The sequence below is a fragment of the Ipomoea nil genome, unplaced genomic scaffold (assembly GCF_001879475.1).
Source record: "Ipomoea nil cultivar Tokyo-kokei standard unplaced genomic scaffold, Asagao_1.1 scaffold1407, whole genome shotgun sequence".
In the NCBI taxonomy this organism is placed as follows: Eukaryota; Viridiplantae; Streptophyta; class Magnoliopsida; order Solanales; family Convolvulaceae; genus Ipomoea; species Ipomoea nil.
The window spans coordinates 2,152,698-2,174,205 of NW_017617835.1; the positions used below are offsets into that span (position 1 = coordinate 2,152,698).

Sequence of the window (21,508 nt, forward strand, 5' to 3'; positions counted from 1 at the left end):
AAAAAGGGCTTAAAAACTGCCCCTGCTGGCATTCTTTGAGAATCATCAGCTAAGGATTTCTTTATTTGACCTTTTATTACAAGGAAGTGAATCTTTTGAGTGTGCAAAGTGCCTTTTTAGTTTGAATCTCTCTATAAGAAATTTCATATTTTATTTAAAATTTATGAACGCAATAACTACGTTTAATTTGTTGAGTGATTATTTTTGTAAGAAATTAATAGTTGTTGGATGTTAAATATTAGGTTTGTTATAATGAAAAATTAATTGCAAGTATGACAATATTAATGGGTCTAACACGAAAGAGTTAACGGAAAGAATTGACTTAGAAGATTAAATAGATGATATTGATTCAAGTATTTAGTACAAGTTTTAATTTGAGTATGTCTCCGCCTTATTACCGTATGTAGGTATATATACTAGATTAGAAACTGATACAACATATAGTAATTGCGTGTATTAACTATAGGTACATCGACTCCTACATACATTAGATGTAACGGGTCTCCCATCAAAGGCCAACGGTTCTTGCACTAAGTACTTGATGGTAACGGTCATGAGTTCAACACAAGAATTGCTTTTAATTAGAATAACTAAGGAGTTAATACCCAAAATCGTCCTCGACTATAGTGGTTTTTCTCAATTTCGTCCTAAACGACTTTGGTGATCTAATATTGTCCCAGACTTTTGTGTTTCGCTCAATTTAGTCCTCCATTTGTTATTCCGTCAAATTAGTGTTAAATAAAGGGACAATTCAGTAATGTCAATATTGATCTCTCTTTACTTTCAACTTGTGAAGTGCGAAATTCCTCTTTCTTGTACGAATTACACCCAGAATTACTCCCGGACCTGCAAATCAAATTTTATATTCGCAATTTTAGGAGTAATTCGTAAAAAAAAAAAAGGGGATTTCGCAGTTCACATGTCTATGAGTAAAGAGATGCCAATATTAAAATTACTGAATTGTCTACTTATTTAACACCAAATGGACAGAATAACAAATGAGGGACTAAATTGAGCAAAAACACAAATCTAGGACTAAATTGAGCGAAACACAAAAGTCTGGGACGATATTAGGTCACCAAAGTCGTTTAGGACGAAATTGAGAAAAACCACTATAGTCGAGGACGATTTTGGGTATTAACTCAATAACTAAGTGATGTGTAACTTTGATACTAAATTAAAAGATGTGTTTCACTTTAATTAAAAATCAAAATCAATAATTAAATTGTACGTACTATACATCAAATATTATATTCAACATGCTCTCTCACATAAAGGTCATGAGTTCAAATCTCTAAGTCACTTATAATCCAGGCATGCGGACTCACCAAAAGTAATAACCTGCACATGTGAAGGGATGTGTTAAGTATAATAATAAATGTATAGCCCAAGCTAAGTATGCATAAAAGAATGTTCAATTTAAAGGTAAAATAATTTCTTCTAACTATTAGAAATTGGAGTAAGCAACATAATTAATGTCTTCTAAAATTCCATTGTTAAAACTTGAAATCAATCAGAAGTTGTCATATCTAACACAACACCTCTAATGTTATCGGGACTATTGATAATTCATTGTCTTTAATTTGGTGATTAAATTTTCATTGTCAACACATAAAAGGACATGGTGGCTACTGTACAAGGTGTCACTAACTAGAGAGTAGATGAATGTTAGTGATGGATGAAAATAGACAATATAATGAACTATACACACTTAACATGGCATGATGACTACCATATACTAAGTGCCAAAGGAAGAAATTGCTCTCATGTCAACACCTAGAACGACATCCTTCCCTAATCCATACTGTCCAAGGTACCAATAGTACTTTTTTGTTTATAGTAATGAATAGGATACTGAAAAGACTTGTATTGATAAAAAGATGTTTAATTATTATGTAGTCACTACTTAAAAGTAGAGATGTCAATTCAATCCAATCTGATGAGAAACTCGATCCTCGCCCTGATGGAGGTGGGGGCTGATCGGAGTATTTTTTTCGAGGAACGAGATATGGATGGAGAGAGTTTTCCCAAGCCCATTAGGGGCGGAGATTGTTCTCCCGAACCCCAAACCCCAACCCTGACCCCGAATCTCAGTAATAAATAAATAAATAAATAAATAAATAAATATATATATATATATATATATATATATATATATATTATTTATATGTACTAATATATCATTTGGACTTTTGGTGTTAAAATTTTTTTTTTTTAAAAAAATTATGTATGGATATTTGATATTTTGGTTAAGGAATTAAGATTTGAACAATTTGAATCTTTTAAGTATTGTTTAATGTTTTAAGTATTTTGTACTAAGTATGTTTAGATGATTGGATGTTAGCTAGGCTAATTGTATATTTAAATATATAAATTTATAAATTAATTCTATAATTTAAATAAAATATTATTTTATAGTGTACTGAAAATTAGGAAGTGTATAAATTTAAAAAAATCGAGATGGGTAATCCTCGTCCTCGAAAAATCTCCGTGGGTTCAGGAACGGGGGTAAATATTTACAATCCCCTTCACAAAACAGCGTAGGGTTGCTGGGTTGGGAAGCGGGGGATGAATTCGAGGGCAAGGATGGGGACCCCATTCCGCGCTACTGCCTCAGTATATTGACATCCCTACTCAAAAGTGTGTGTTAGGCACAAAAAAGGAGAGGTGCGTGCAATGAGTTCAACCGAAAGAATATTAACAATAATTATACTTGTAACTTTTTAGTACGAGAATTATACTCCACATTTCAACCTTGTTTTGAGAGTTTTGAGATATCAACTTGTTTAAAGTACTCAAAAAATAAAAATATGCGGCGCTGGTTTGTGGTGAAAGATGATGAAACATGATCGATCCTCTTAATTTTAATATTGTGCATTCACTACTTCATTGAGGATTGTATTTGACATATTTTAAAAACAAACGTACTAGAGAACTAATTTGGTATTATTTCATTTCATACACATAATCAATATTAAACTTATAGTAATGTAATTAAGCCATTTTTATCGATTAAAATTAGCTAACTTCACATTCACATATATTTTAAATGGTGATGTGTAATGTATTTAAATAAATAAATAAATAAATAATATTAATATTAATATTAATTTTTTAATTGTTGGTTGTCATGGTAGCATTGTCTTTTTTCAAATTATGTCGTCTTCTTCTGGATTGAAAAGTTAATTGAAGAGTTAATGGGCGGAGGGACGTATTTAACCATTATTCAAAAGATTATGCTTTAAATAAATAATGCATAATTTAATTATTTTATTTATTAGGTGATAACGAAGTTTCGATGCCTGTTATTATAATATAATTTTGTTGAGGAGCATTGAACTTGGAATTGTGTGATGAAAGCATAATTTACTTGCACTATTTATATTTTATAATTGTAGGATTAGTTCAAAATTTGACTAACAAAACGTAGCTCTATCTCCTTTGACGACTACATAATTTATATATCTATTTCTTAACTCATCGTTGAAATAAATAAATAAGTAAATACATAAATATTAATTAAAAATAATATCTCATTTTCTTTCTTTTTTTAATTTTTTTTTAATGAAAAACAGAATGGAAGTTAGCTGATACACGTGAAACACGACACAGGCTCAGCGTAACGTTTGTAGCGTAAGGTATCTATTTGGAAAATAATTTAGATAAGGTTTAAATATGTAATAGATCCAAGTTGGTTAAATTATTAGTTTAGTAGTCATAAATTTTTAAGTTTGACGTTTATTTTTTTTTTGGTAAGATAGAGGGACTCAAGAGTCCCAGAAAGGATTAGTAAATTTTTCTAATAGCAACGCCCTGAGCGTCACTGTCGAGGATGGATTGGATCTCCTCCGGCGGATGGTTGAAGATGGTTGTCCCCCAGCTGCTAGCTTGTCCCAAGTTGGCCAGAGCATCCGCACACCGGTTGCCTTCACGTAGCGTGTGTGTGATACGACAACTCTCAAACATACTCATGAAGGTTTTGCAATCGCCAATGATGGTGTTGGCTTCGGGACGGCTGGCGTTGTCACCCGAGACCGCATGAAGAACCGCTTCCGAGTCGACTTCCACCATTAGCCGATGCACATCCCGATTCGTTGCCATTTTGAGGCCTTCACGGAGACCCCATAATTCTGCTATGAAGCTTGAGGTGGTGCCGACTTTGGCTATGAAGCCGATCATCCAGGCACCCTCATGGTCTCGCAACAGGCCACCTGCCGAGGCCAGATCAGTCGTCGCCTTTCTAGCTCCATCCGTGTTCAGTTTTACCCACCCGTGTGGTGGGGGTTCCCAGCTGATCCAAAGTTGTCGACCAAGAATGAGTTCTCTATGTTTAACTAGGAACTGCTCGGCTTCATTTGCCTCCATTTTCGCACGGAATACCGTCTCTGTAACCTGCATCATATTATTGTTAAAAATGAGATCATTCCTGGCCTTCCACATAGACCAAAGTATGTAGGGGAAGATTATGTGCCAACTTCCCTGAATTGTGGAGTCATTCGCCATGCCACAGTTGTTTTTTATCCAGAGGGATAACGACGTGACTGCTGTAGCGTTGAAGGAGGCTGGAGCTTGGCAGTTTGCCCAACAGGTCACCGCGAAATCGCATCTTCTGAAGATGTGATCCAAGGTCTCGTCCATTCCAACACAACGCTGGCAGCCACCGTCGGCTGTCAACCCGCGACGACTTCTCTCCGAATTCGTGAGTAGTCCATTCTGTGTGATTTTCCAAATGAAGAGCTTAACTTTCTCCGTGCATTTGATGCGCCAAACCCAACTAAGGTCCTCTTCAGGCTCCTCGTTACCTGCAATAAAATTAAAACCTGATTTTAAAGTAAACAGCCCCGTTCCGGAGTAAGGCCATGATAAGGCATCTTGGGGGTTCCCAGTTAAAGCAATAGGAATAGCCCGAATGGTGTTGATCATGCAGTCTGGGAGATAATTTTGCACTTCCGCGAGGTCCCAAGTATTGTCGTCTTTGATCAAGTTGTTCACATGTAAGTTACGCAGGGAGGGTGGGACAGTAATGCCGGGTAAGTCCGCCAGAGGAGCTGAGCCCACCCAACGATCATACCAGACGTTTATGGACTCTCCGGTGCCCACTTTCCAACAAACGCCTTTTTTCAAGATGTCACGTCCCTTAAGGATCCCTTTCCACCCCCAGGAATCGGTGGATTTGGGCGGAACCGTCAAGAAATCCTGAGTTTTTATGTACTTCTCTCTCAAAGCTTGCACCCAAATTTTGTCAGCACAATTAGTCATTTGCCAGGCCAACTTAGTCATGAACGCAAGATTGAAATCTCTTGAAAGTCTGATCCCCAGGCCCCCCATATCTTTGGGTTTGCAGATGGTGGCCCAATTGACAGTATGCATTTTTCTAGTATCTTCTGCATGGCCCCAAAGAAAATTCCTGCAAATCTTGTCTATGCCATTACAAGTACTCACCGGTAGGGATAAAGACTGCATGGTATAGGTCGGGATAGTGGATAGGGAGGATTGAACCAGGACTCTTCTACCCGCCATACTTAACGAGCTAGCCTTCCAAGAGGCTAGTTTCTGTCTCATCTTACTCAGAATAGCACCAAACATGTCTTTAGAAACCCGCTTTTGGAGGAGGGGGATGCCCAGGTAGGAGCCGAGGTGAGGCGTGATTGGAATCTTCATGACATTTTCAATATTCTGTTTGGAACCGGACCCTGTATTAGGCGAGCAGAAAGTCTGGGATTTGGCTAGGTTGACTTTCAAACCAGACGCTCTGCTAAGCCTATCCAGACACTCAATCATAATTTTTGCTTGGCGTTCAGTAGCTTCACCAAAAAGCATAAGATCATCAGCGAAGAAAATGTGGGAGATCCCAATACCTCCCCGAGAGATGGATATTGGTTTCCAGTTTCCCCGTGATACTTCTCTCTGAATGTCGTAAGCGAGGCGTTCCATGACAAGGTTAAAGAGATAAGGCGCGAGAGGATCTCCCTGACGGAGACCTCTCCCCGGCACAAAGGAGGGGAGGGTACCCCCGTTCCAAAGGACAGAAATGTTGCTTTCCCTCAGATAGTAAAGCACCAAATCAATGAACTGTTTGGGGAAACCAAAGCCCACGAGGGTATCTTCCAAGAAAGTCCAATCCACACTGTCATAGGCTTTTTGTAGGTCTACTTTAACCGCCATAAGACCCTTGCGCCCCTTCTTCTTATACATGGTGTGAATAATCTCTTGAGTTAAGATAATATTATCCAGCGTGGAACGGCCCGGCAGAAAGCTGTTTTGGTGTGGACCTATGAGATTGCACATAATGGGCCGCATCCTATTGACTAAAACTTTGGAGATAACTTTGAAGGCTACATTCAGTAAGGTTATCGGTCTGAAGTCGGCCGCTGATTCCGGGGCTTCTTTCTTAGGGATGAGACACATGAACGCCACCAAAAGGGACTTATGCACCGTCCCAGAATGTAACGCATGATTAACCAACTGAGTAAGCGAAGGTCCCACTGATTCCCAATAATGTTGATAGAAGGCCGCTGGGATGCCGTCCGGCCCCGGGCTACCAAACCTTTTCATCCCGAACACGGCTTTTCTAACTTCGTCCATTGGCACAGGAAGGATAAGACGCCGAGCTTGCACCGCATTAAGTTTCCTGGAATCTTGAACGGGGGCAATCTCCGAATCTCCCATCAAAGGGGATCTGCAAAATAACGAAGAAAAAAAATCAGTGATATGAGTGGATAAGACTGTGGGGTCTGCAGTCCAAGCTCCATTGATTTTCAGAAATCTGACACGATTTCTATTCCTCTTGATGACCACCGAATTGTGGTAAAAACGAGTATTCCTGTCGCCGTCTTTGATCCAACTAGTTCTTGCTTTTTGGAACCAAAGAGTTTCTTCCTGATCTAGCACAGCATTAAGATCCTTGTTAAGACGCCTATCCAGAGCTTGTAGACCGCCTGAAATAGCAAAATTGGGGTCTTGTTGAATCCCATGAATCCGCCCTTCTAGTTGCTTTTTCCTTTGAAAGATGTTGCCAAACACGGTTCTATTCCACGTTTTGCTTTTTTCAGTTATGGATGGAATAAAATTCTCCAACCCACCCTCGGAGGCCTTGGCTGTTTCCTCCCAGAGTTTCCTGTAATCATCTCTTCCGAGCCAGGCGGCTTCAAAACGAAAAGGTCGCGCATCTCTGTCCGGTGGATTACCAGCTACGTCTATGAAGAGAATTGGATGGTGGTCCGAGTAGAGCCTAGGTAAGACGATTGATTTTGCCTCCGGGAACAAAGCTTGAGCCCTCATATTCCATAAGATTCTATCCAGTCTGCGCATCTGCACCACACGGTTGCCCACATGTCTGCACCAGGTGAACCGACTCCTAGCGGCTTCAAGTTCGAACAACCCACAACTGTCAAGAGCCTCCACGAATCTTTGCATTGCCGAGGAACATGTTGTTTCACTCCCCCACTGCTCTTCGGCTGATGCAATGTCATTAAGGTCCCCTAACAGAATCCAAGGGGACTGGAGCGTATTGCTAACGACCTTGCACTCATCCCAGAATCTCGATTTCGCCATGAGATTGGGTCTTACATACGCGAAGGTGATAAAGCAGTCACCTACCCCCTGCTTTGCCTTTGTATGGATTGCTTGAGACGAATGACTCATAACCTCCAGATTCACTCGTCCATGATCCCATAAAAGAAGCAGCCCTCCTGCAAAACCAAGAGGCTTGACAAGAAAATGATTAGTAAAGCCCAGGTTGGCGGCAAGATTAACCATGCCGTCAACCTTACTAGTCCGTATCTCTAGGAGGCATAAGGCATCGGGTTTGGTTGAGTGAATGAGATGTTTAACATGTCTCCTCACTCTCCCATTCCCCACACCTCTAACGTTCCAGGATACGATCTTCATGGGTTACCACGAGCCAGAGGGGAAGTTGGGCCACCGCCTTCCCCGGGCGTAAACGCATTATTGAGATTAAACAAATGCCGATTAGGTGGTGTAGTCTCCTCACTGGTAGAGGCAATGCTACTACCGAAGAGAAACACCGAAGGGTTATCCACAAGATTACCCTCCCTCTGGTTAAGCTGGACATTCGAAGCAGGACCAGAAAACAAACCTCCTCTTCCCCGTCCAATGCTGCGACCTCTACCCCGAGGGCCTGACTGGAAGCCCCCGCGGTTACTGCCTCCCCTGGCCGAACCCCCTCTCGCGTGCGCCAGGGATTGGGTCCAAGGTGGTGGTGTAACCTCTACGCCGCCCCGTACCAGGTTAGTCGTGTTATCTTCCTGCATGGTAAAAGACAAGTTTTGTGGTTGGGAAAAAACAGTGTTTGAAGTTTTACCTCTATTAGAAGCCGGCGCCCCTTTCTTTTTGCCTCGAGAGTGACCGGCTTCAGGCACATCCTCCGCCCCTCGGAGGGTCTCGAACTGGTTGTTGTTTCTGGGAGTTGCGGACTTCTTCCCCGCATTGGTGGCAGACCGGTAATGGCTTTTGTCACCTTTGTTTTGTTTCGGGTTCTGTCTATTCATGGGTCTATTCTTAGATTTATGCTTGTTTTTAACGATCATCCATTCTCCATGTTTCTCCACTGGTGCAGGATGATTCTGTTGCTCCATGTTCATGGCCTCCTGTTCAACCCCATCTTCTTTGTCATTCGTCGGAGGATCCGGGATGTCATTACTCTGCTTCTTAGGGCAGCCCGAAGAGCGGTGCCCAATCTCACCACAATCAAAGCAGATCACTTTTAATCCCTCAAACTCAACGCGTTGGGGGTAATCTTCCACGTTAACAACTGCCACTAGAGGTTTAGTGAGATCAATCTCAACCACAGCCCGTGCAAATTGACCCCTCTGAACCCCGATCGTGGTGGTATCCAGTTTCAACGGGGTTCCTACATTCATCAAAATTTGCTTGATTGCTTCTTCCCTGAAGAATTCAACCGGCAGTCCAGGAAGACGGGTCCAGACCGCCATCCTCTCCATCTTTGCAGTTTCTGGCCTGAAGTTTGGCCGCCATCTCTGTGCAACTACGTAGTGGTCGAATAACTTCCAAGGACCATCAACCAGAACATGCATGCAGTCTTTCTGGAGTTGGAATCGCGCTATGAACCATCCCGAGCCCAAGTCAATAATTTCTGATCTCCCTTCCGGATTCCAGATGCGTAACATCCTCTGTTGGAAGAGAGGGAGAGCCACCGCTTTGCCCAAAAATTTGACCAGCAACGCGTTCTTCCAAGGCTTGATCCATTCCTCGCGTTGTTTCTTTGAAAACCTTACCACCGGAATATCCACTGTGCTATCGGGAACATCCTCCTCTGTATCCGACTCCACTACGATCTCGGTGTCAAACCAGTTACTCACATCATCGACATCACCAGTATCTTCCCCCGGCATGGGATGATCGGCCGCCGTTTCCGCAAAAGTCCTTTTCGAAGCCTTGTATCGCTTAACAACTCTCTCTCCTCCCCCAACTTGCTCCGACTGCCCCTCCGTGGCGGGCGTCGGAGCCACCGGCTCGGCCTCCATGGCCAAGGCCAGTAGAGTCGCGGGAAAACTTACCAAAAATAACTACCAAACCCTAGAGCCGTTGGGTCTTGGTTTTTCTACTTGTAGCTGTTTGTGCATCCCGTTTATCACAATTTTTGTATGAAGTTTGACGTTTATTGACATTCTTAATTTGAGTTAATTAGTCGCAAAATTTAATATACACACCCGGATAGTGATTGCATAGGTGTAATAAAATATTAAGAAAGTGTTTCATGTGTTCTAACAAATTAAAATTAATATGATTTTGTCCACAACATTTTTACATGAAAAATGAAACTTTTAGTCCATATTTTATTTAGAAAATATCATAAGACTACCATTAATCATTCAATACTTTCTCACTTTCAAAAAATATATAGTACTTTCACAATAATATCAAATTTATAATTTACTCACTATTTTCTCGATATTTCTGAAATTTCAACTAACTTTTAAAAAAGTGAGTCACACTTCTCGATTACATTAAAAAATTATTATCTTATATCAATAAATATTATTTTTTCTTCATAATTATTCTTTTGTATCAATATATAAATATATTCAAAAATTAAAAAGGGTTAATTTCAATAATGATCCATTGATTATTAACATTTATAAATTTTTATCATTGACTTTAAATTTGACCATAAGTGGTCTCTTTTTAATTTTGTTCCAGATTTTGTTCTTCAGCTAAATATTCGTTCGTTTAATAAGAGTTAAATGAGTTAATACTCGTTTTGGTACCTTGATTATTAGGATTTTACCACTTTGGTCCTCAGCTCGACTTCCAAACTTGCTTAATTTCATCCTCAAATATGAAATTGTTAAAGAAAAAAAAAAACTTTAAATCTTTTAACTATCACATTAACACTCTATCTGGATTACCAGCCACTTGTTGAGGGCATTCATTATATTGTGGATCATGATCCACGACATATAAATTCTTATTTAGTGTTCTATAAGTTTATTTTTAATATATTACTTAAAAAATAAATTTATAGTACATTAAAAATGAAGTTTCAGTATACTAAAAATAAACATCTATCAGTGTTTCACATTACAATGTAGATTATAATTTAAATAATAATTTACTTGTTGAGGGAGTCAATTGTATTGTTTTTTAGTTGAGCAGCCTAATTGCATTTTCATGTGTTTTGTGAATAATTTAAGCCTCACTCATATTTTTATTAATTAATATTCTTACCCTTCAACATTATATATGTTTTTTCAATATATTGTTTAAATTTTAATTTTAATGAGGGGATTAATTAATTGCATAGGATTTAGTTTGATGATGGAAATAAATCGCGTATCGATGGATCCCTTTACGTGTAAAGCTAAATATTGAACGTTTTGATTAATTATGGTATGAGGTAGTCTTGTAAAATAATTGATCGTTACAAAACCAATTAAGAAAAGCTAATTAATAAATATCTCTCGGATCTAAAATTGAATGCCATTTAATCCGACAAAATCCTCTAAATGCTTACCAATCTAGTATACTACGAATCTACGATATACCTTTCTTAAATTTTACTTCATATATAGACAAAGTTGGTAATAGTTTATGGAAATGGAAATCCACATAGATGGAAGGTTGGAATGGATACATTTAGTGGATTTAGTTTAAAGTATTTGTTTAACCTCAAATAAAATGTAATATAACTAGTTTGGTTGGCGTGAGTAACCGTTCACTTTCATCCCTTAAGAGATGTCGGGAGTTCGAACACCCTCTTGTATGAAAAAATTAATTTGGTTTTGCCTCTTAATTGGGCTGAACTGGGGCAATGGGGATACATTAGTCTGAGTAATAAAGGTCACAAGTTTGATTCTTGTCAACACCATATTGGTCGAGCCCATCATATGGGTCTTTCCAATTCGGTTTACCTCTCTCCAACCATTCTTCCAAAAGGTTGAACCCCAACCCGACAAAGCATTTAGGAGGATGTAAATCATGGTAACTCAACTGAACATGAACCACAGAGGCTAAACCTTTGCTCATTGCGCACAAGGAACCCCTTAAGAGATGTCGGGAGTTCGAACACCCTCTCGTATGGAAAAACCAATTTGGTTTTGCCTCTTAATTGGGCCGAACTGTAGTCTAAGTAATAAAGGTCACAAGTTTGATTCCTGTCAACACCATATTGGTCGAATCATATGGGTCTTTCCAATTCGGTTTACCTCTCTCCAACCATTCTTCCAAAAGGTTGAACCCCAAGCCGACAAAGCATTTAGGAAGATGTAAGTCATGGTAACTCAACTGAACATGAACCACAGAGGCTAGACATTTGCTCACTGCGCACAAGGAACCCCCCTCACTACCGTTGGTGAGACTCGATCCTTGGTCATTTTTCCAAAATTTCACCTCTATGACCAGTTGAGCTGCCCATGCGGGTTACCTCTCTCCAACCATGACCAAACAACATGTGGAGCGTCAAGTTCAACATCATGTCATCTTAACGTGACATTGCCTACTATGCAAATTTTAAAAAAAAAAATGCAATTTTAGATTCGTTTTTAGTTATAAATTTTGGTATAGTGGTAAGTATATAATTCTAACAGGACCTTATAGTGAGATTATATATTTATTATTTTATATATTATATGTTCTGCTTTATTTTACAATGTGTATCGTACGAATTATACTCTAAAAAAAAATTATTATGGTTATATTTGAATGTTTATAACACTTTTTCCAAAAATAAACAAATCTTTTGTCAACAACACAATATTATAAAATTTTCTATGTTTCCATGGCCACATCAAAATATGATCGATTTTCCCACCAAATTCTTAATCCAGATTTTAATCCCATTAGAAGTTAGAATTTAAAAGGGTTATAAAGTGGTGAAACTATACATACTCGATCACGATCATGTAATTAATTATATTGAGAAGAAAAAAAACAGATCTCTATAATGTTTTATATTTAAAAATTCATAATTAATTATTATACTTAAATGCAAAGTATTAGGTTATGAAAAGCGTGACAAAGAAAAATTTTCCCCACACCTAAACCCAATATAAAATTAAAAGACAGGAAAGAAAAAAGAATAAAGAAAAAAAAACAGACATGCACGAGGATTTGTATTTTATATGAAATACATCCCCTTACAAAAAGATATAAAGGAAAAATAACAAAAAGTCTATTTTTTCAACAACAAAAAAGTATTGCCAATCAATAATTTAAGTGAAGAATTTTTATTGGACGAAGATTTTGGGAGTAAGTCTAGTATTAATTATTGAAATGTGGCGCTGATGACTGTTAATTACGTAATTGTAAAAAATAGACAGAATATATATAAAGTTACATTTTCATTATTAGTTATAACTTTTGGCATAAAATAAGCGTTTAATCTTAACACTTTTTTCCTTAAGTAAAAAAATTAGATTCAAACTTTGTTGAATGAACCCAATGGAGTAGCATGCGCATAAAAAGTTTGTCAACACTTTCTTGCTTAATATAAGAAACGTTCGGATACAATATTGTTGGGCCAATACCATCCTACCATCGAAATGTGGTGATGGAAGTTACGCAAGTATAGAGAAATAAAGTTAAACTTATGCTACTAAATATAATTGTTGACATAATTAAAACTTAAAAGCATTTAGTCCTAACAATTGATATAAAAGCAAGTGACATCTCTACTAACCATAACTTTTTGTATAACAATAAACATTCTATTCTAACAAATTAAAAATTTATTTCAATACGACGAGTAAATATTATAATTGTAATTTCTCAATTTAATAAATGCATTATAATAAATTTTCAAATAAGCGAATTAAATGCTTTAGAAAAAGATGAGATTAACAAACCAACCAATCAGACTAATTGAGTGTTTATCACTATGTCAAAATTATAACTATTAACTAACAAACAACTTTATTTTCTAACCGTCATCATCATGTTTGGATGACAGTATAATGGACTCACCTTCTAAACTTCCGCTAAACAACTGATATAAAATTATAAATTATACAATAACCATACATTAAAGAAAATCATTTATGTTATAAAGAAACGTAAGTTGTGAGATAACTTGATTGGCAAAAAGTCACCCTCGTGACAGAAAGGTAAGCAAGAAAGAAAGTATATATTATATTATTTTAATTTCTATAATATTAAAATGAATTTAAAAAATGGGCGATCAAAGAAAGAAACGCGTAGGGGAAAGAAACCAAAAGGAATAATTGCATATTTTAAGAGTTCATGAATCAGTGACACAATCGCTATCGACTCATAGTCTTCCACCCATGACCAACATTAAATTATTAAATAATATAAACAACAACTTATGCAACTTCACAAAATTAATTAATGTGCTATGTATCTATCAACTACTATGTGTGTGTCTCTCTCTGTGTCACATATATAAAAGATAAATATGAAAAATATAAATTACTTTTCATTGGACAGAGGTTTGGAGAGTCAAGTCGAGTATCATGTCATCAAAACATGGTAATTGCTACAAAAATATAAAGAAATAAAGATTTATCTCTGCTATTAACTATAACTTTAATCACATCATATCATCATTGGCTTGATACTATTGCTCACTCAAGAAGCCAGTGTGCTCTTTTATTTGCTTTCAAAAATAATTAATTACTATTAGAAAAAATGTAAAAACAATGAACATCATTTAAAGCGTATGTATTAAACAATTAGATCTACAATATACATACAGAATAGTTTATAATAATATCATATATATATCCTATCTAGTAAATAAATAAATGAACTCCCTATCAATGCTTGGGGTGGGGGGTGGGGGTAGAGAGAGAGAGAGAGAGAGAAATATATATGTAAGGAAATGAATCACATATACAAATCTAAATACAATCTGATCCAGCGATGCAATAATTAGTAGTATCTGTATCTACACACGAATAGAAGTGTTGACAGCTTAAAAAGCAAGGCCTCTTGGGGATCTCTTCGATCTCTGATACCATTCTCCCTCCGATCCTCTAGTGTTTCTGTGTTAGTTCTTATATTTGTTCAGTTGCCATAGCACCTCACCTGTACGTGAAGCAAAGAGATTAAAGTTTCTGCAAAGAGATCAGAAGAGAGATGAGTTATTATGGGGAGAGAAACCTAGGAAATCACGAAAGAACAGGAGCAGCATCGTCTCGGAAGAGCAAGAAGAGCAATTCGGAGAAGCCTAAACAGCCGCAGAGAGGTCTTGGGGTTGCCCAGTTAGAGAAGATTAGATTGCACAGCCAAATGGGTTGTGCTTATCATCATCTCCCACCTCCGTCTCTTCACCATAACCCTTTCGCCGCCACTAATCTCTCCCAGGTCTCTCTCTCTCTCTCTCTCTCCCTCTCTTTGAGAATCTATATATCTGAGATTTTCTTGATCCCGATTGTTAGTTGGGTGTTTACTTATGTTGTTGTTCTTGAAATACAACAGGAGGACATGAGATTGCAGACACCTTATTCCTCGTCTTCATCATCATCTTATGCTTGTCTTCCTGCCTTTCAAACCATGGTATATATATATCTATTATCTAACATACAACACTACTACAGTTTGCATGAAAGGAATTATTATTGTTTTTTTTTTTTTTTTAATTTTTATATATTCTGGAAAAATCTTGAATTTTCTTTCATCTTTCCAAGAATATGGGAGGCCTTCATATAAACTATATAGCAATCTCATGAATCATGCTTGTATATATTATCCTATTATTAGTCAACCCTAGCTAGATGAATCATTATTATTTGTTGTATAGTATGTAATTGAATAATATATAATATAACTCCTTAATTATTCTTAGTTATGAATTTGCATAAATTTTACAAGTGTAATTATTAATTAGTAGCAGTGATTTACGAGAAATTGGTTGAGTATATATACAGAATTATTCATGATGTTTTATGTTGATGAACAACATTGATTCTGTATACACATGAATTGTCGGCACAGATTTAGCTATTGGTTCAGTAGGCAATATTTGGGAGAACTATATATATACATGAATTTATATCTACATTATATTGTTACTTCATTTTATGACCAAAAGTTTGATTATTTTCAGATGGGAAATGACTTGGAAAGAGCAAATATCAGATTTGGAGATTCCCAACCTAGCTCAACCCCAAGGTACCATATATTTTCTCCAACATTAATTTCTTCAAATTAAATTAAACTTCCTTGTACATATAATTATCTATAATTTTCGTTGGGTGACGAGAGAAATTCGCAGTCACTACCCAATAACGTAAACCTCAGCCCGCTCCTATGTAATATAGCTAGCAATATTATCTTTGTTTTTATCACAGACATTTAATATATGATGAAAGAATCACTAAAAACTTTATCCCCATTATCTATAGAAGAATTGCAATTTGGTGGGTTTAGCATGTGCCATTTCTAATCAATTTGTTGAATTTGGACAAAATGAAACCATCCAGTTGGCATCCTGGCACAGTCTATGAGCCCCAACAATATGCACAACCAAACATGACTAGACATTTCCTCAACCTACAAGTAGAGGTATGTATCAATATTATATACATGAATGCGTGTATAGATACATATTTTTGGCTCGGTTTGGTAACATAGTTAGCCTATCAGTTAATTTTGGCTTATTTGATCACTATTAGCTGTTTGGATTGGTTAAACAATCAATACGAGTGTTTGATTATGGCCCTGTTTGATAAAATGGTTGTTAGCTGATAGCTGATTGTGTTAATTATAGGGTATAAATAGTTGATAACAATTAGCTGATTGTAAAAAAGTGTTGGTAAATTAGCTGTTAGCTGATAGCGGTTTAGTATAATTTTTTTTTTCAAAAAGCTAATTGAAAAAGTTGCTTGGAGTAGCTTTTTGAATTTTAACCTTTTGGAGTTGCAAAATGCTAATTAACCAAACATTTATATTGATATTTTAACTAAATCAAACAATTAATAGTGGTCAAATAAGCTAAAATTAGCCTATAGGCCAATTTTTTACCAAACAAGCATGTAACTTATTGCTTCAAAATGCTAAATTTCAAAAAGTTGCTCAAAACGGCTTTTTCGATTAGCTTTTTGAGAAAGTCATTCTGCATGTAATAAGCTAATAACTGATTTACCAAATACTTTTCTACAATCAGCTAACCGCTATTTAGACATATTTCCGTGAGACTGATAATTGATTGATTGATTGAAATAACAGGACTCGATCGAGAAGAAGAGGAAGAAAGACAGAAGTGATTCAATGGGTTCAGGTAGTCAGAATAATTCTGAATGCAATGGAAGCCAAGAATTAGACCTGGAGCTCAGATTATGACATTAATTGGTGAGAAGATTATTAATGGAAGCTAGAAATGAAAGAAAGTACTGTTTTTCTGGTACTACAACGTAACACACTGTATGGATTTCCTTTCACTTATGTTCAGAATTAAAGTAGAACACATTATTATATTAATCAAAGCTAAAGTTGCAAAAAGTATAATTAATTAAGCAAGTTGATGGAATTTGTCCAACTGTTTTCTTTATCATCTCATGGAGGATGGATACATAAATATCATGCCAAATTATATTGTGGTCCATGGTCCACATTGCAAAGTCAACTATCGATAAATATTAATTCATTTTTAGTATACTGAAATTTCATTTTTAAGGTATTGAATGTTCATTTTTAAGTAATATACCTAACAAATAAAGAACCTTTCGATATATTAAAAATGAATCTAAAATATAGTAAGGCTATGTTTGGAAATGGGAAAAATACCAAAGTCTATGGAAATAAATTTCCAATCAAAGGAAAACCAAGCCAATTTTTTGGAAAATGACTTCCCTTTTTTCAGGGGAAGTCATTTTCCACCACAACCTTCTCCATCTCCGGATCGGACGAACTTGCATATTTCTGTCGGAAACCCGTCTTTAGTTCCTGACGGAAACCCCAATTCAAAAAAATGGTTTCCAACGAAAACCAGATTAAATCTGGTCTCCAACGAAAATAAAAAAATTGGTTTCTGGCCGCCTTTTTTTTTTTTTTTTTTTAATGAAAACTCATTGTTCATTTAAAAAAAAAAAAAAAAAAAAAAAAAAAATAATAATAATAATAATAATAATAATAATAAATAATACTAATTTTTTATGAAACCGATGTTAATTATACAATTTTGCTCATTTTCTAGAAAATAAATCAAACACACCAGGCCAGTTTTCTAAAATCAATCAAACACTGAAAAAGAAAATATTTTTTTAAAAATAAGAGTAATTTTCCTGATTTTTAAATACAACTTAAAAATGAACTTTATGTCAGTGATTCACATTATAATGTAAACCATATTCGAAGGTATAATGATGTTGCTAATGCCTTCCTCTCATTTTATGGTTTGATACTATCAGTACAGTGGAATATTTTCCTAATTAGGGTTGGGTATAAAGTAGACAGCTGCATCCAACACTTGGATTTATGCTTTTTTGGTGTTAAGATATAGGGATTCGAGCATTAGATCCAACTAATCCCTGTAGGTGAATGTCAATCAAAAAATATATTACACTTACAGACTTTGAGACAAGTGTATTTAGATAACTGTATGATCTCGAGAAACTGAACTGTGTTCTCTCTTTTTTGTTTTCATTTTTAGTAGTGGCATATACGTTTTGGCTCATTGATTTGGAATTTTTTCTATTCTATTTATTCTATATGTTTCATTGGTGATTAACTTTTTAAAAGAAGATTAAAGTGGAAACACCAAAAAAAAAAAAAAAAAAAAAAAAAAAAAAAAGCTTGATGATGAAATGAAATGAAATTGTTTTTGTTGGGTGATCGAGTTCAATGCTTTTTACCCATGAGGTGAAAATCATTTCAATTTTTTACATGGTTGGTGTTTAATTTGCCTTGATGGACCCTTTGATTGAGCCATGATGTAAAATAGAACAAATCATTTCTTATGCTTTTCTTCCTTCAATATCATATTTTTCCTAATGTAGAATATTTTATGTTGGGTAAGAGTAGAAAATAATAATTAACACATTCATATCACCAAACATACATGACACTAATTGAAAGTAAATATATCTTTAACCCGACAAATATATATTTTTAGCCATTAAATTTACTAGATGGACAGTTCAGATTTGTCTCACATGGAGGTAGGACATGCAAATCTAGTTTTGATATCTTGATAATCAACAAGAAATTAAAGTTATGATGATAGCCATGCATGGTTGTTTGGCCTTTCTTGTTTTTGACTTCTCATCAAATATCATTTCTTACATCTTTCTTGATAGTAAATTACATTAGATCGAGTGACTTAGGTTTTATTTTTTTGTGATCTTTTTCTCTTGTCCTTGTTATTTCTTCCCTTATACCAGAACACATCTAGTTAGTAGCTAGGAAAGTTTGTTTCTAGATGAATATAATGCAGGCTAGCTGCAATTCCAGTCTTTCTTAATTAACTCACGAATAACATTAATAATATTCATATAAGGGTCTCTATAATTTCTCCTTAGCTTGTGAGATCTTCTCAAATGGTTAATAACGAATCACTTTCAAGTAAATGGTATTTTTGTTCTTGTAAAGCGTATAAAAGAAGGATTAAAATAGGATACAAAGGAATAAAATCATATTCGTTTTTGGTACGTATAAGTGTCTACATCCAATTAAAGTAAGAAATGGGAATTAAGGTAACGGTATGGATTGCACAAAAGATGCAATTTGATACGCACAAGGTATAAAGCAAACTTTGATTTTGATTTTGGAATAAAACACAGGAATTTGAGTTAGAAGAGTCCAAAAATATAGTGGGTAGATGAATATATATGATATTATATTCAAACCAAAGCTTACTATGTATTAGAAGAGCATAATTTACTATCCATGGAGGTGTAGATGATATGGCACAAGTCTTTAAACTTAACGTTATAATGGATGTACTCTGAAATTTTGACATTGATCATCTATAATCTATATCGACAGCTAATATTATTTTGCTTTTTTTGCATACAACATTGTTCTCATTTGAACATGCGACATCTATATACATATATATATGTGTATATAGTGAAAGTGTGAAAAACTACACTCACTCCCAATATGATGCCAATATGCCCCAAAAAAAAAAAAAAAAAAAAAAAAAAGTGATCAATTTTGAAAGAGATCATTTTTTCTTTCTTTTCTCAATCACTTGATATGAGCTAAATACATCGTTATTTTACTTTCGAAAGGAGGCATCTGAGTAGAAGATGTCGAAAAAATATATATATGTATGTTAGATGGGGGTTTGGAGGACTAAATCCAACATTTTGCCGTTACTGTGCATTTGAAACGTGGCACTGGTTGTTAAGCAAATATAAGAAAATAAAGTTATAAATTTGCTATTGTCTTTCAACTATATATAGTTTTTGGCATAATAGTAAGTAATTGATTCTAAAAATTAGTAAATATAAGAAAACAAATTTGTCATTACTATCAATTATAACTTTTGGTGTAATAGATATTTGATAATATAATATATTAATGTAAATTAAATCAGTATTAGTTTAAGAAGTAGAAGGATTGATGCAAATTGCTACCTCTGTAATAGTGTATATAGTCTACAATTTAAATCCCAACACTGAGGTGGTTATATGTATGTGGAAAGTCATATTTTGTTACATATACAGTTCATTATTGGCTTGTTACTTTAATCTCATTTGATAAATTTGTTTATGATGTAAAATTGTAAATGGAAGGAGGACAAAAATTAAAGTTCCTAGAACTTAAGTGCATGTGAATAAATAGGTTCATCCAATATTAATAGAGATTTCAAAAATGTATTATCAAAGTTTAAATAATATAATAAAGGGAATAAGGGTCAAATAGACCATCTAACTACACACTAAAATGAAATTAGATCATTAAATTCAAAAAACATGCAATTAATTCCTTAAACTAACCAATTTCATGTAATTAGTCCAATTTGCTAAGTTTTTCAGGTTTCAAACAGTTCACCCAAATTTAAAATATTTTTTTCAAAATAATTATTTTAAATTAATTATTTAAAAATAAAAATAAAAACGTAGCCGCCAGAGACGAAGGAGGCGAAGAAGTTTCTTCATCTCCGGCCATTGATTCGTCTCCATGGCTGAAGAAGAAGAAACCTTCTTCGCCGTCTCCGGCCAGAGACGAAGAAGGCTGGCCGAAGAAAGAGACTCTTCGTCTCCGGCCAGAGACGAATATGGCTTCTTCGTCTCCGGCGCAACCTTTTTTTTAATTTAATTTAATTTTAAATAATTATTTTTAAAAAATATTTTAAATTTGAGGTGGCCTATTAGAAATCTGAAAAATCTATAAATTTGGACTAATTGCATGAAATTGGTTAGTTTAGAGACCCAATTCCATGTTTTTTTGGGTTCAATGACCTAAATGCATTCTAGTGTGTAGTTCGATGACACCCTTATTCCTATAATAAAGTTAACCTGGTTGGCATGTGTGACCGTGCACCATCGTCCCTTAAGAGAGATCACGAGTTCGAACCCCCTCTCGTATAAAAAAGTCAATACAGCCAACATTTTACCCTTTAATTGGTCCGGCCCAATGCGAACGAGGATTAGTTTGAGTATAATACGGACTTAAAAAATGCCTCCTACAATTAAGACCTGTTCGGGACACCTCATGGTCTCACAAAAAAAAAAATATAATAAAGTTTCTAAAAAGTAAGTAGTTCTATATGTACTCTCATTTCATACTCCCATTTTCTACTCTTTATGATTTGGCATGCTTTTACTCTCACTTGTGTTCAAATTTGATTGAAGTATTTTTCCTAGAAAGCCATACTTGCCAGGGACTGTAGCTCAGTGCTACATGACCAACCCCTGAAGAGATTCTAAGCCTTCAACTTCTTTTATAAGAGAATATGACTACTTACGATATCAAGACTAGGTGGCCGACCAACCTGCTGGTCGGTTGGCCCACAGTACTTAAACCAATCAAAATGGTTAGTCACATATAATTGTCTATTTACAGACCAAACTGCTTAAAGATCACAGTTGTACAATTTAGCATCTAAGTAGAATAGGCC

General features: G+C 35.5%; 1 protein-coding gene across 1 annotated transcript; it reads left to right on the top strand.

Annotated features, from left to right (window-relative positions):
- The first annotated feature begins 5,829 nt into the window (after positions 1–5,829).
- Positions 5,830–16,972, top strand: LOC109186842 (protein SPEAR3-like). Its single transcript, XM_019337008.1, has 6 exons — positions 5,830–5,841; positions 14,546–14,805; positions 14,920–14,997; positions 15,548–15,612; positions 15,924–16,005; positions 16,669–16,972. The coding sequence occupies exons 2-6, from the start codon at positions 14,578–14,580 to the stop codon at positions 16,780–16,782; spliced, it is 567 nt and encodes a 188-aa protein (XP_019192553.1). The 5' UTR covers positions 5,830–5,841; positions 14,546–14,577; the 3' UTR covers positions 16,783–16,972.
- Positions 16,973–21,508: the final 4,536 nt, after the last annotated feature.